We start from the raw sequence: 13,361 nt of genomic DNA on the forward strand, positions 1-13,361 counted from the left end.
GGAGGCGAACGGACCTCCCCCTCGGTTTTTCGCGAATAACTGGCGTAAAAAGAGGGCGATTGCGACAAAACTTTCAGTACCCTCGAGATGATCAATTTTACACCTACTCTGAAAATTTCATGACCCCCGGACCCAAATGACTTTGACCTGTGACCTATTTCTCGAGACCATGTTTGGCCGGAATCGCGATTCGGCGTATGTCGGCTCGCATTAGCCGCGCGTTTGTAGTGTTTTCGGGGTTACAAGCGTTCAAACATGTGATATGAATGATGTTGGTCCCATGCATTAGGGTGGGTGTCAAGGTCACCTGAAGGTCAGGTCCGGTCATTGACCTTTGGTGACCTTGGTTCACTTTTTCGAGTTTTACATGTTTCTAGGCTAGTGTTTGAAGCTAAATTCGAATTAAGCAACCATTTGAACATTTACGAAGTAGTTTTGGTGCCTTCGTAACATGTTACGAAGCTGTCAGAGGCGGTTGACACTACTACGAATACGCGGCAGGACCCCTACTAGTTACATGACCTGACCCGACCTGGCCTAAATGCACCAAGACGTCATCTTTGATCAAAACTTACATGATATTCGTGATCAGCACCCCGAAAAACCACTACAGCCCACTTAACGACGTTCTAACAGGTTCCGATTTTCCGTACTTTTGGGTCATTGACCTGACCATGAAGGTCAACCAATGACCTACTGTTAACGCCAGACCCCTTGAGACCCTAATTTTTCGCGATTATTTCTAAATGCGTGGAGGAATTTTAACCAAGCTCAGGACATGGCCGTTTCAAGACCTGCCGAAACTTTTACAATTTAGATAGTTTATCGCCATTTCAATATTTCAGGCACTTGTCATTGACTAGTAATGTTAAATTTCAAGCAAGATTTTCACCCGGTGTGTAGAGGCTATCACCAGTCAGTCTGTGATACGTTATGACGTCACAGCTAAGCCCCGCCTCTGTGGTCTTGGCCTGCGGCGGTTTCGGGCCGGCGCGCGGTCACTTTCGCTGTGGCGGGGAGCGGGGACGGTCGAGCGGTGCTGAAAGCCGGCGGAGTTGTGCGTAGCGTGTTGGCTGACAGTGCCCAGAGAGCGACATGATGACTGAGGAGCCATAAATGCTCAATGCGCATTGCTTGTACAATGCTGATATGTTCGCTGATATTTGTTTTATTTTCCTATAAGCTGCAAATGACGGGCAGATGGCATATAACTGACATAAGGTTAGGAAATATTCACCTGTATTTAAAGCCTATGGCGTTGCAGATAATGCGATAATGGGGTGTCGGATGTCATCAAGCTGCTGCCGATTTGTACATCGCTATGCAACCATCGAACAACGCAATAATAAGTTTATTGCCTTCGCTTCACATCATAAGGCTCGCTCGTATTTCAAACAGATACCCTACATCGAAAATCTTATTTGTTAATTGTTAGGAATCGTTAACGTTTGTTCGAAGCACGTGTGAGTAGTAGGTTGAGGAGTGATGGTCCTCTTGGTCCTATACAGGGTGTCCGGAAAGTCCTGGCGCTTTTCAACATTGTTAAGATAAATGCCTTTGGTCCATAGATACTCAACAATAGAACGAAACAATGACCAGGAACACCAAGCCACATCCTTCTGCTAAGTGCCCATTCATTGTAACCACCGTCTGTGCCGACGACGGCCTCGACGCAAGGGCGGAAACGCCTGCGGGTTTTGACGGTGCAGGACATTTCCTGTCCTCCCATGCTGTCATGATGCGAGTGTTCAGGGACTCCAGGCTGGGATGAGAGGTGGCCTAGAGCTTATTCTGCAAAACGCGTAGCATGCCTTAGTCGAGCGGGTTAAGGCTGGGATAATAAGGTGGCCTAATCTCATTTCACCACGGTGATCTGGTCCGCCGAGCTCCTCTGTCAGTTTGGTTTGGACGGCAGCGGCGTTGTTGGAGGGCGCTCCGTGCTGTTGAAGTGCGACATGACCCTTAGGGCAAGTCGCCTTGATTGTCGTGTCCAGGAACCCCTCGTGGACCAGCCTATCAGTCATTTATTTGACCTTGACGAAGATGATGGGACATTTGTGTCCATCAGACCCAAGATTTTCTTCGATTGCCGCTGAAATGCTGGTTCAGTCTCAGCAGCTTTGGCATACCGTGGTTGTAGCTGAGTGAGAATATTTTCTAAGACATTTCCGATCTGGAGTGCACCTTTGCCTGCTCAACCGTTCGCCGGGAAACGCCGCATCGCGTTGCAACTCGCGCCTCGTTCAAGCCGCACCGGGCCCCCGCGCGCGGGCTCTCAGCGACAAGGCGCATCTTCGCCCATATACCTAGCACTGAAAACGGTTTCAAGGTCATATTTACGCGACCCCTAGCTGAGCGGTGAACGAGGGGTCATATCTGCGGTGATTGGTTGAAAGTCCAATAATCACAGCGCGCGTTAGACGACGTCCAAAAGAGGCGCCAGAACTTTCCGGACACCCTGTATACAAGAGTCAACAAGAGCGTAACATTTACTTGACCGTCTGCTGCAATTGATTCATAGCACGTGAAGCGTCAGCGAAATTCATAGTCCTTTACAGATGGCAGGGGTGTTGTTTGTACAGAGGTCGCTGATGGGCACGGGTCAATGCCGCAGTCGTGGGCGGAGCCTAATGTCATATGACGTAGAAAGCCTCTATCCAGGATGGAAAAACAGTTAACATTACGAGTCAATGACAAGTGCCACAAATATTTAAGTGACAACAAAATGTATTTGAAGAAAAGTTTCGACAGGTCTTGAAACAGCTACTTCCTAAATATGGTTGAAATTATTCCACGCATTTAAAAATGGGGAATATTTGTTTCTGGTCCCTAAAAAGCTGTTTCTGGCACCTAATTGCTGATCAGCCCCAAAATGCTTACTCGACCCTAATATCTGAATCTGGCACCTAATTGCTTCCACACAGCCTAAAGTTGCCAGATCGTCTAGTTGAACTCCGTATTTGCTGTTTGCTGATTCAGCACCAAAACCAAAACATCCAGCACCTATTTTATTCCACGTTTGCCTACCTAATTCGCGTAATCTTCCTGATTTTATGTATCCTAACAAACATGAACGTTGCATTCGGTGATGTCAAGTGCCATTTTCGCCAGTGGAGATAACGACCAGTATAACGCCTTATGGGGCGACTAACGGAGCGAGCGAGGGGGTGAGTCTTGCACGTGCGAAATTTCGAGGGGGTACCTCCAACTGACTTGTGCACGGCACCCTACTAACCGGTCTCTAGCGATGTGCCAAATTTGGGCACAATCGGCCCAGCCGTTCTCGAGATCTGGAAGCGGCACCCTGCACGTGCGCACGTGCAAAATGGGTCCCAACTGACTTGTACACGGCACCCTACTAACCGGTCCCAAACTGTGTACCAAATTTGAGCGCAATCGGTCGAGCCGTTCTCGAGATCTGGAAACGACCCCTGCACGTGCGCACGTGCAGCAGCACCCCAACTCTGGCACATGGATATGCAGTGCCTAGTGGGTGCCTACCTACATGCCAACTTTCAGCGTAATCGGCCAAGTAGTTACCGAGATATTGCAACAATTGCAAAACTGACACCTCTTCGTTTTGCACGTGGCACGTGCATAAGGGGTCACCCACATGCATCGGGAATAGTCCAATACTTGGTAGAAGGAATGAAGCTACCCTACAAAAATTACCGCATGTAAATCGGTCAAGTGGTTGCTGAGATATAAGCCTCGCAAAAGCGTCCGCACGGCCGGCCGGCCGGCCGGCCGGCCGGCCGGCCGGCCGCTCATACTCAGAAATTTCCGTTATTCTACGTAAGACTCCGCTCGCTTCGCTCGCTCCGTAATTAATGCCATTTCTAGCCAAAAGAGAATCACTAGCCAGCTATGGTGCAGCATAGCAAGACGCTCCTATACCAGCCCGCTATGTAGAGATTATTGCACCCTCAGCCATTTTAACGTGGAAAGTTTGGATCCGTCACTTCCAGCCAGGCTCTCAGGTCATAAACTGGAGTAAAGCAAAATGTCAACTCTGAACAGACATGCCACGCAACCGGCCCTCTTTTCAATAGCTTTCTGCAATCATCGTCTGACTCCATCTCGATCAAACGCAGCATCCGGTTTCTACAGGGGCGTTTGACTGACCGGCCACACAATAACCAAAAACAAAATCAAAGCTTCATGCACACATAAGTAAGAAACGGATGAAAAAGGCACAACCACGGCACAACTCTGCGCGGCAAACAACGGACAATGTCCCACGCAAGATCTCGCGTTTCTTCAGCGGCCTTGAACGGAATGAAAACATTACATTTATTTTTTGGAGCTATTTGATGACATCAAAAAATGCAATACCCGTTTTAATGGTGAAAATCGAGACAATTACTCACAAAAATGTTTCCCTTTAAGCATTACAAATGAATACTTTTAAATATTTAAATGACATTGTTTTTTCGAACAAATCAATATTATTTGCTTACTTAAACGTCATATACAATGCTGAGATCACTACGGGGCTGTCTTAGAGTGTAGCTGCACTGGCAACCTTTAGGCTATACTCCAGGGGTCATTATACTAGAACAACATGATTCTACCAGCCAGTAGTTCATTTTTCTACTAGATTGGTGCTACGCTCAGCATTTAGGTGCCAGATTCAGAAAAAAAAGTAAGGCGTACCGATGAATAGGAGCCAGAAACAGCTAATTAAGGTCATTTTCCATGATTGGTGCTGGTATCCACCAAATAGGTGCTGAGGACCAATTTTGGGGCGAGTCAGCTTTTAGGTGCCAGAAATAGCTTTTCTGGGACGCAATTAAATGGCGTCCTTTAAAAATAATCGCGAAAAATAGGGTCTCAAGGGGTCTGGCGTTAACAGTAGAACCTTAAAATCGGGTATCATTGGCTTCCTCTCGTCACGGGCAGCACGCTCGTTTTTTTCGCGAAGCTCCAGCTCGATAAGGGGCGAAACGGCAGGGGGGTAGGTACAACGGACCCCCATCCCACTTATACTTTGACGGCTGGCAAAACACCAATACGGGCGAGGGTTAAGCATGTTGGAAAAGAGATGCCGCGCATGGCGATTATCACATTACATTTTTACCGACATGTTATTAGTTTTAGTGTTTCATGAAAGCAGCAGTTCGTCTTCAGTATTTTGTCAGCGAATGTCTTACTGGGGCCGATTAGGTAACGGCCCTAGTAACTGTAGTTTATCTATATTATAAATTATAACATGTCCGTGCGTGCGTGTGTCATGCCTTATGTGTCTTATTGCGCCTGAAAGGCGCCGCGTATCGGCGTGAAATTTGGCATGCCGAATCTGTGGGCGTGGGCGGCCTTTGTATTAAAATTTGGGCGTGATCGGGCCAGGGGTGCGCCGTCAGCACGTGCAAAAGGGCGCTCTCATAGGGATAGCATGGCGTCGGCGAGAGCGGCGGTCGGCCGAAAATCGGGCCGACACGGCTCGCTTTCCGGCTTGATATCTCTGCAACGGGTGATTGCAGCGTGAAGCGGTTGCCACCAATGGATAGAGGAGAGATGGAACTAGCGTATTGATATGGTTTCATAGTATAGCACGCGTCACGTGCAAGACAGCACCCCCGGTTGTGAAAACATGACCGATTTCGTGCATTGTGACGGGAAAATCGATGCCGCTGGAAAACGGCTTGACGGAATGAAATCGGTGTTGTATCATTTTACAAACAAATGTACGTGTTATGATAGGAAAGCAAATAAAAAGTGATGATCCTTACCATTTCTTTAATAATGAAAGATTTATTTGAAAATTTAATTCGCGCGGAGCGCGGTGTCCTTTACAACATCAAAACGTATTGAAAACGCTGATCAATGGCCATGAAACCTACAGATTCGGAAAGAGCATTCCTTTCTGACCATTATCCACCCAAAATATTATCGAAAAGTCAATAAACGTTTGTGAAAATGACTCAAACATACGACCGTGTTTTGTTAACGTTACAGGTATTTTTCGACAAAATCCGATCGATAGCTTATGGCCGGCAGGTCATACAACTTTTCACAATAGCTATCAAAGCATGGGCTGCAATGCACCACCCGTAAAGGGGAATTCCAAACACTGAAAATAAGCGCCTACCAATAAACAGCACATTATTGTACTAGGAACAACTCAGCTACTACTGGGCCGATTGCGCTGAAACTTGGACTGTGGGTGGAGGGGGTACTCATCTGGCGATGCATGGTCATGTGTGACAGGTAGGGTGGATCGATTGCACGTGCGCACGTGAGGGGTCCACTTATACATCTCAAGAGCGGCTGGGCCGATTTCGCTCAAATTTTGTACACCGTTAGGAACAATTTAGAAAGGTGGCTGGCACAAGTCATCTAGAGTCTCAGTTAGCGCGTGCGCACGTGCAGCGGGCCGCTTTTATATCTCAAGAGCGGCTGGGCCGATTGCGCTCAAATTTGGTACATTACTTTAATCGAGTATGAGAAGGGTAACTACGTGTAGGTTATGAGTAAGGTAGGGTGTGGGTTGGGTAGGGTAGGGTAGGGTAGGGTAGAGTAGGGTAGGGTAGAGGTAGGGTATGTATATTTGTAGGTTAGGGCAGGGTTTTTAGCGGCGTTTCCGGTGGCATTTACAGCGTTTCCGATTGGCGGTGTTTGGGCGTGCGATGCGGGCGGTTTTCTTTTTTTGAGGTTATATTTTTTCATACAAATAAAAATATAACCTCATGCGTCAAACTAATGGTCCCATGAACAATAGCCATCGAAACGTACAGTTATCGCGTGTATCCATCCATCCATCCTGGGTACGGTAGGGTATTGTAGTGTATGTTAAGTTTGAGTGCATAAGGGCCCAACATCCGAAAGACTCAAACAACCTCGGGTAATCAGCACCAGCATACGATACAGTTCAATTAAAACCAAATGTCAAACTTCACCTAGCTCATACAAATAAAAATATAACCGCATACACCCAAACTAATGCCCCCGTTAAACATATCTATCAAAACGCACAGTTATAGCGCAAAACATGCCATCTAGCCTATCTAGCCTATCTAGCCTATATTATGATTTATAACATGTCTGTACGTCCATCCGTGTGTCATGACTTATGTGTCTTAATGCGCCTGAAAGGCGCCGCGTATCGGCGTGAAATTTGGCATGCCGAATCTGTGGGCGTGGGCGGCCTTGGTATTAAAATTTGGGCGTGATCGGGCCAGGGGTGCGCCGTCAGCACGCGCTCGCGTGCGCCATAGGGTTAACACGGGAAACGGTCAAATCGAAGATCGGGCGAAAACCGGCCTGCGGCGCTCGCTTTCCGGCTTGATATCTCGGCAATGGGTGGTCGCAGCGAGAAGCGGTTGCCACCAATGGATAGAGGAGAGATGGGCCTAGCGTATTGATATGGTTTCATAGTATAGCACGCGCCACGTGCAAGACAGCACCCCCGGTTGTCAAAAAATGACCGATTTCGTGCATTGCGAAGGAAAAATCGATGCTGCTGGAAAACGATTTGACGGAATGAAGTTGGTGTGGTACCATTTTGCAGACAAATGTACGTGTAATGATAAGAAAGCAAATAAAAAGTGATGATCAGTACCATTTCCTTAATAATGAAACATTAATTGGAAAATTTGATTCGCGCGGAGCGCGATGTCCTTTACAACATCAAAACATATTGAAAACGCTGACCAATGGCTATGAAACCTACATATTCGGAAAGAGCATTCTTTTCTGACCAATATCCACCCAAAATATTATCGAAAAGTCAATAAACTTTCGTGAAAATGACTCGAGCATGCGACCGTGTTTTGTTAACGTTACACGTATTTTCCGACGAAATCGGGTCGTGGCTTCGGCAGGCAGGCCCAGGCAGGCCATTGAACCTTTGACAACAAACGGTAGCGGAGGCACCTCTCGCCAGGGGAATTCGCAAGTAAATAAAATAATTTTATTCTTGCAATAACTCAGCCGCTACCGGGCCGATTGTGCTGAATTTTGGGACTGTCGACGGGCACATATCGAACGACACATTACCATATGTAGGGTGCTAAATGTTAATGCACCTGCACACCTGGAAAGGAGCAGTTTCCTATCTCAAGAACGGCTGGGCCAATTTCTCTCAAACTTGATACACACTACAGAACCCGTAAAATCAATTAAATACCATACAGTTATCGCGCAAACATGGCCATCTAGTTTTGTATGATTTATGTGTTACTCTTGAGTATATAAATGGTAGTGTACTATATAGGTATATGGAGCGGAGAATTTTAGAGCCTTCGTGCTTTTTTCTTATATTATATCTTTCGCCAATCGGCCACGCGTGCCGGTTTCCACGAGCGATTGTTCTCTCCATCTTTTCCTGATTTGAGACTGTTGTGAGATAGGCGCCAAGGCGCCCAGGGGAGGCACTCTTTCTTTGGCTAGGGACTTAAGCCCCCAAAAGCCCCTCCCCTAGATCCGCCCCTGCGGTGGATCCATCAAGCCCGACTGAGGAAGGGCTGCTTAATTCGAGAGCCACGGGACCAATTGACCTGGGGATGGATGAGGATATCAGATGGTACACTCATGGTACAGTGATATCAAATTTAGCAGCCCATCCTGAGTCAGGCTTGATGGATCCACAGCACCGATACGCGGTACCTACTTTCAACTTGAAAGTATCGCGCATCGCTGTCTTTCAAGACATCGGCGCAGTCTTGAAAGTTCCATGACTGACTGAACAGTGAACACTCTTCTATTCCAGGCCCGACCGGGTATTGGTGATCCTGAAAGGGACCTCAAGACTATACCTCAGTCTCTCAGCTCGGGTTTGTCAAGAATTCCCGGATCTAACACCGGTAAACTATGTTGACATAAACAACCAGCTTTTGAGTATCTGGTGTTGCATCAAATCACAATGTAGCTTGGATAAATATTTTAACTAATTAACATTTATTTCATGTTTTCCATGCCTTATCTGACAATTCTCGGTCGAAGTAATCTTTGAAATGACTATTTTACATGTACGTAATGCCAATTCATGGTATTCTTATTGGCTATATATATATATATATATATATATATATATATATATATATATATATATATATATATATATATATATATATATATATATATATATATATATATATAGGCTATATTCTTATTATCATCGACGTCTAAGAAGTGCATTCATCTAATTTCAGGAGTATGGACTGAAAGGGACGTTCCGGCTCGAGTACGATTCGGTCCCTACGATGGCACGATTACCACCGGCCAGCGTCAGGCCAAAACCACGGGATACAGTTGGGAGGTCAGTTTTGGTATGGATGGTGGACAACGCGAAGCAGAGGGCGGTCTCAGCAGTACATCGGAAAATGAAAAGCGATAATGTGAACACATCTATTGCACAAACCGGTTTCGATATTACTTCATCAGTGTGCAACTATATAAATAAAACACAAAATACAAAACGAAGACGAAATAGGTACAGCAGAACAAATTATTTTCAAATACTTTCATATGACCTCATCCTGTTTGTGTGTAAATTCCAAAGCTGGTGACATACGATTGGGAAAAAGTTTAGCCGTTCTTTTGGTGCGGAAGCGTCTTGGGATCTCAATCACATGAGGTCATATGAAAGTAATTGAAAATAATTTGTTCTGCTCATTGACCTATAATAAGATAAGTACTACTTATTATAGGTCAATGGTTCTGCTGTACCTATTTCGTCTCCGTTTTGTATTTTTTGTTTTATTTATATAGTTGCACACTGATGAAGTAATATCGAAACCGGTTTGTGCAATATATGTGTTCACATTATCGCTTTTCACAAACGTCAAACTGTCATACCACATATCGGAAAATATTGGTACCCCGGCCCGGCTATATAGCGCCATAGCGCTAAACAAGCGCTTTGTGGGCGCTTGTTTTCCGGACGGAACTCTGCCGATATCATGCGGTATTCACTGGAAGTTAACTTAAAAATCCCCCCCATCTGCCGTTATTATCTTGGCGAGGTCATGTGTTGTGTATTTAACTATTTACATTTATTTTTCTATTCTCATTGCGGCGCCGTGTTTCACAGATCATGAAAGGTCCCAGCGTGCATCACTCAGTCAACGCCGAGGACTCCAGCTGCAGCAACTGGCTGAGAAGAGTCAACTGTGCCCGCTCTGAGGAAGAACAAAATCTAACTGCCTTCCAGCACAAGGGTCTCGTTTACTTCAGGTATTTATAGTCCATCGTAAAAGGAGCGATTTGTATTTCTTAACCCGCGCCCCGTAGGGCTATCGGCGGACCCTACTACCCGTAGGGTGGGGGCCGTTTCGCCCCCCGTAATATCTCGGAAAGTTACCGGCCGATCCTCAAAATTCAAACGGTGTTCGATAGCCCTACCGGGGAACTACCTTGTGACCCGCTTTCATTGACCTCGGTCAAACTGATGACGTCACAGGTCAGGTCAAAGGTCGCATTTTCACCGTTTACAAGTACTCCAACAAATGTGTTGTAAAATCGAGTAAAAGGAATGTTAACCGAAAATCATCGATGGGGAATTGTTCGTGAAACACATATTTTGCCATTTCAAGTCACTGATACCAGGTCAGGTCACAGAGGTCAGGTTATTGAGGGTCACAATATGAAAGTGTCGTGTGATACATGTTTAATGGTCCATTTTACATTATAAATGTGATTATGTGGCTCAGGCGACCTTTGGGGCCAGTTTAGGTTATGTTCTGGTGAAGGTCGAGTCAAGGTCGGGTCAAATTAGTTCAAAGTTCAAAGTTGATATTTTTGCATAAAATGGGTATCGATTCGATGCAGATCGTCACGGGAAGTGTAATATTGGTCCTTGTTTTGCGCTACGTGGTCTAGAATTGATAAAAATTGAGTTTGAAAATTTGACGTCAATTTTGAACAGTTATTTCGCTATAACATGGAAATCATTTTCCACTCTCACCTCCAGTTTTCAAGCCCAATTTTCCACTCCCAATTCCACCGAGAAGGAGTAATTGCGTGAATGGTTGTTTGCATCTGTCACAATTGTAGATAGATTAATGTTTTTGATCATTTTCCCACTCTGACACCCAAGCCCTTTCACCTTTCCTTTTCACCCCTGACACCTTTCCCTCTGACACCCAAGCAAAAATAAGATTTTGGGACACTGTAACTTGGCAATAAAAGAGGTATTAATCTCAAATTTGTTATGTGGATAGAAAACGATAGTGACTATCGTATAAATTTCGTTTTTTTCGAAATTCGAAAAACTTGCGATTTTTTTGTTATTATATAAATACTTTTTAATTTTTAGGGGTCAAAATCCAAAAAGTTTTGAAAATCCGAGATAGCGGTTTTATAGGTACCCTGTTAATTACGAGCGAGCGAGCGCAGCGAGCGAGCGAGTTCATATTGAATTAAGGAAAAATCCTGAGTATGAGCGGTCGGCCGGCCGGCCGTGAGGGCGCTCTTCAAAAGGTAATATCTTAGGAACGGGACATCCGATTGACAAGCGGTCTTCTTTACTGAATGTCACTTGGACGTAAAAGTTCTGTGGTGTGATTGCCACCATGCGTTCTTGCCAACCACCGCACGTGGCGCGTGGTAAAGTTGGACATTTTTTAAGAACCCCCAAAATTGCAACCACAATAACGGCACAACGGTTGGGCCGATTGAATTGAAACTCGGTACACAGTTAGGTCTCCATCAGATAATTAATCTGCATGTGTTAAGGTTGGGGTGCTACTGCACGTGCGCACGTGCAGGGGCCTCCCAGATCTTGAGAACGGCTGGGCCGATTGCGCTCAAATTTGGTACACTGTTGGGACCAGGCCGTTTTGCGTTCAAATTTGGCACACCGCTAGCGACCGGTTAGAAGGGTGCTTTGCACAAGCCCGTTGGAAGTACCCTCTCGCCCTTCCGCACGTGCAGGGCTCACTATCTCGCTCGCTCGTTCTTCGCCCAAAAGGCTTTTTACTGGTTCTACACTTTTATGTCAAGAACATTTTTCTTTAATTTCACGGCTGAGGCCTGACAGCTCTTCCCGCGAAACCTTTTTTTGGTCGAAAGTGGCAGAACATGACGTCATTCTGACGTCATTTGTTGCTAACCTATCAAAGCCTCTGGACAAATTTTAATCACAATGTGTAAAATTGATGCCCGGAGAGGTCCTGAAACTTTTAGGCTCCACCAATTTTTCAGTTTGAAACTGAAAGTTCACCAAACTTTCAGGCTGAAAGTTTGGTGACGATATCAGTCGTTTCAGGGTTATCTACGGAAAAGAACAGGGGGCCGTTTCTTCCCTCCCCCTTACAGGGCGCGGGTTAAAGGGATATGTTCACCTTGAAAAATTGAAGTGGATGATTCCAAAACACTTTAACCCGCGAGTTGCTGGGGGGGGGTGGCGTTAAACGCCCCCACTTTTTTTCGCCGGGCCATAGAATAAAAACGGCGCGCCGCGCCAAAATTTGGGTACCTGTAGGGAATTGATTGAAGTTTATTGTGACAAAGTTTCAAAAAAAATCGGTCGGAAAATTTTTGAGATATCGAGGTTTTAGTGACGTCATGATTTCTGAGTTTTCGACCAAAAACTGCATATGTTCAAAAAATCATATAAAATCACAGAATAGACATACAGACATGCCGTAAACGCCATTAGACTGCCAATACCATGAACAATCAAATGGCTATCTTCGATTATTGATTATCGTTCCTCATTTTCCAAAATCTTGAACGGAATCTTGGCAATTTCTCGTGACTGCTTCACGACGATGATACATGCATTTCTTAAATTGAAGTTTTTAAGCCAAACACGTACACATATGGTAAAATGAATGTCACCATCGTGTTCTACGCCGCAAATTACCCATAAAACATGTGTCACAGGCTGCGAATATCAGTTTGGATTTTCGGGGATATGTGCCTACCCGGTTGACCTGACCTTGACCCTGACCTATGCTTGATTGACCCCTACATGGAGCTGACCTCTTGTAGGCCTTATATGATGGATTGTGCACCGTTTTGACAGAGTTTATGACGATAGGCGCCCATTGCGAAGTCCTGAAATCCATGCTACTGAAAGCCCGATTTCAGGTGTTTGACCTGACCTTGACCCGACATGTGACCTCAAAATTAAACTTTAAAGTACTCATCTGAAGCGTCTCGTCGCGTTCTTTCGTTTGCCGCCTTGTGCGTTTCGCTGCGCCTATTGGTTCTCGAGTTATCGGCTGGCCCCCCCCCCCCCCAGCAAACGGTGGGTGGCGAAATACCCCAGCAACTGCCGGGTTAACCCGCGCATGAGTGTGGGGAGGAGGGGTTCTAAACCATTTGACGGATCAACACGAAACTTGCGGTACCCTCAGCGGCATGAATTTGACACCTTGTGTTAAAATTGCAACTTTCTAGCTACCATAGTTTAG

General features: G+C 45.7%; 1 protein-coding gene across 5 annotated transcripts in view; it reads left to right on the forward strand.

The window, feature by feature from the left end:
• LOC122386917 (zinc finger protein 2-like) overlaps window positions 1-13,361 on the forward strand; it is a 65,371-nt gene that overhangs the window by 19,714 nt on the left and 32,296 nt on the right. For all 5 annotated transcript variants that reach the window (XM_043376648.1, XM_043376649.1, XM_043376651.1 and 2 more), the window contains exons 7-9: window positions 8,711-8,804; window positions 9,153-9,259; window positions 10,034-10,176. In XM_043376648.1, coding sequence (XP_043232583.1) covers window positions 8,711-8,804; window positions 9,153-9,259; window positions 10,034-10,176 — 344 coding nt within the window. The remainder of the gene's footprint in view (window positions 1-8,710; window positions 8,805-9,152; window positions 9,260-10,033; window positions 10,177-13,361) is intronic.

Source organism: Amphibalanus amphitrite, unplaced genomic scaffold (genome assembly GCF_019059575.1).
Source record: "Amphibalanus amphitrite isolate SeventyFive unplaced genomic scaffold, NRLGWU_Aamphi_draft 000267F_arrow, whole genome shotgun sequence".
NCBI classification, from domain to species: Eukaryota; Metazoa; Arthropoda; class Thecostraca; order Balanomorpha; family Balanidae; genus Amphibalanus; species Amphibalanus amphitrite.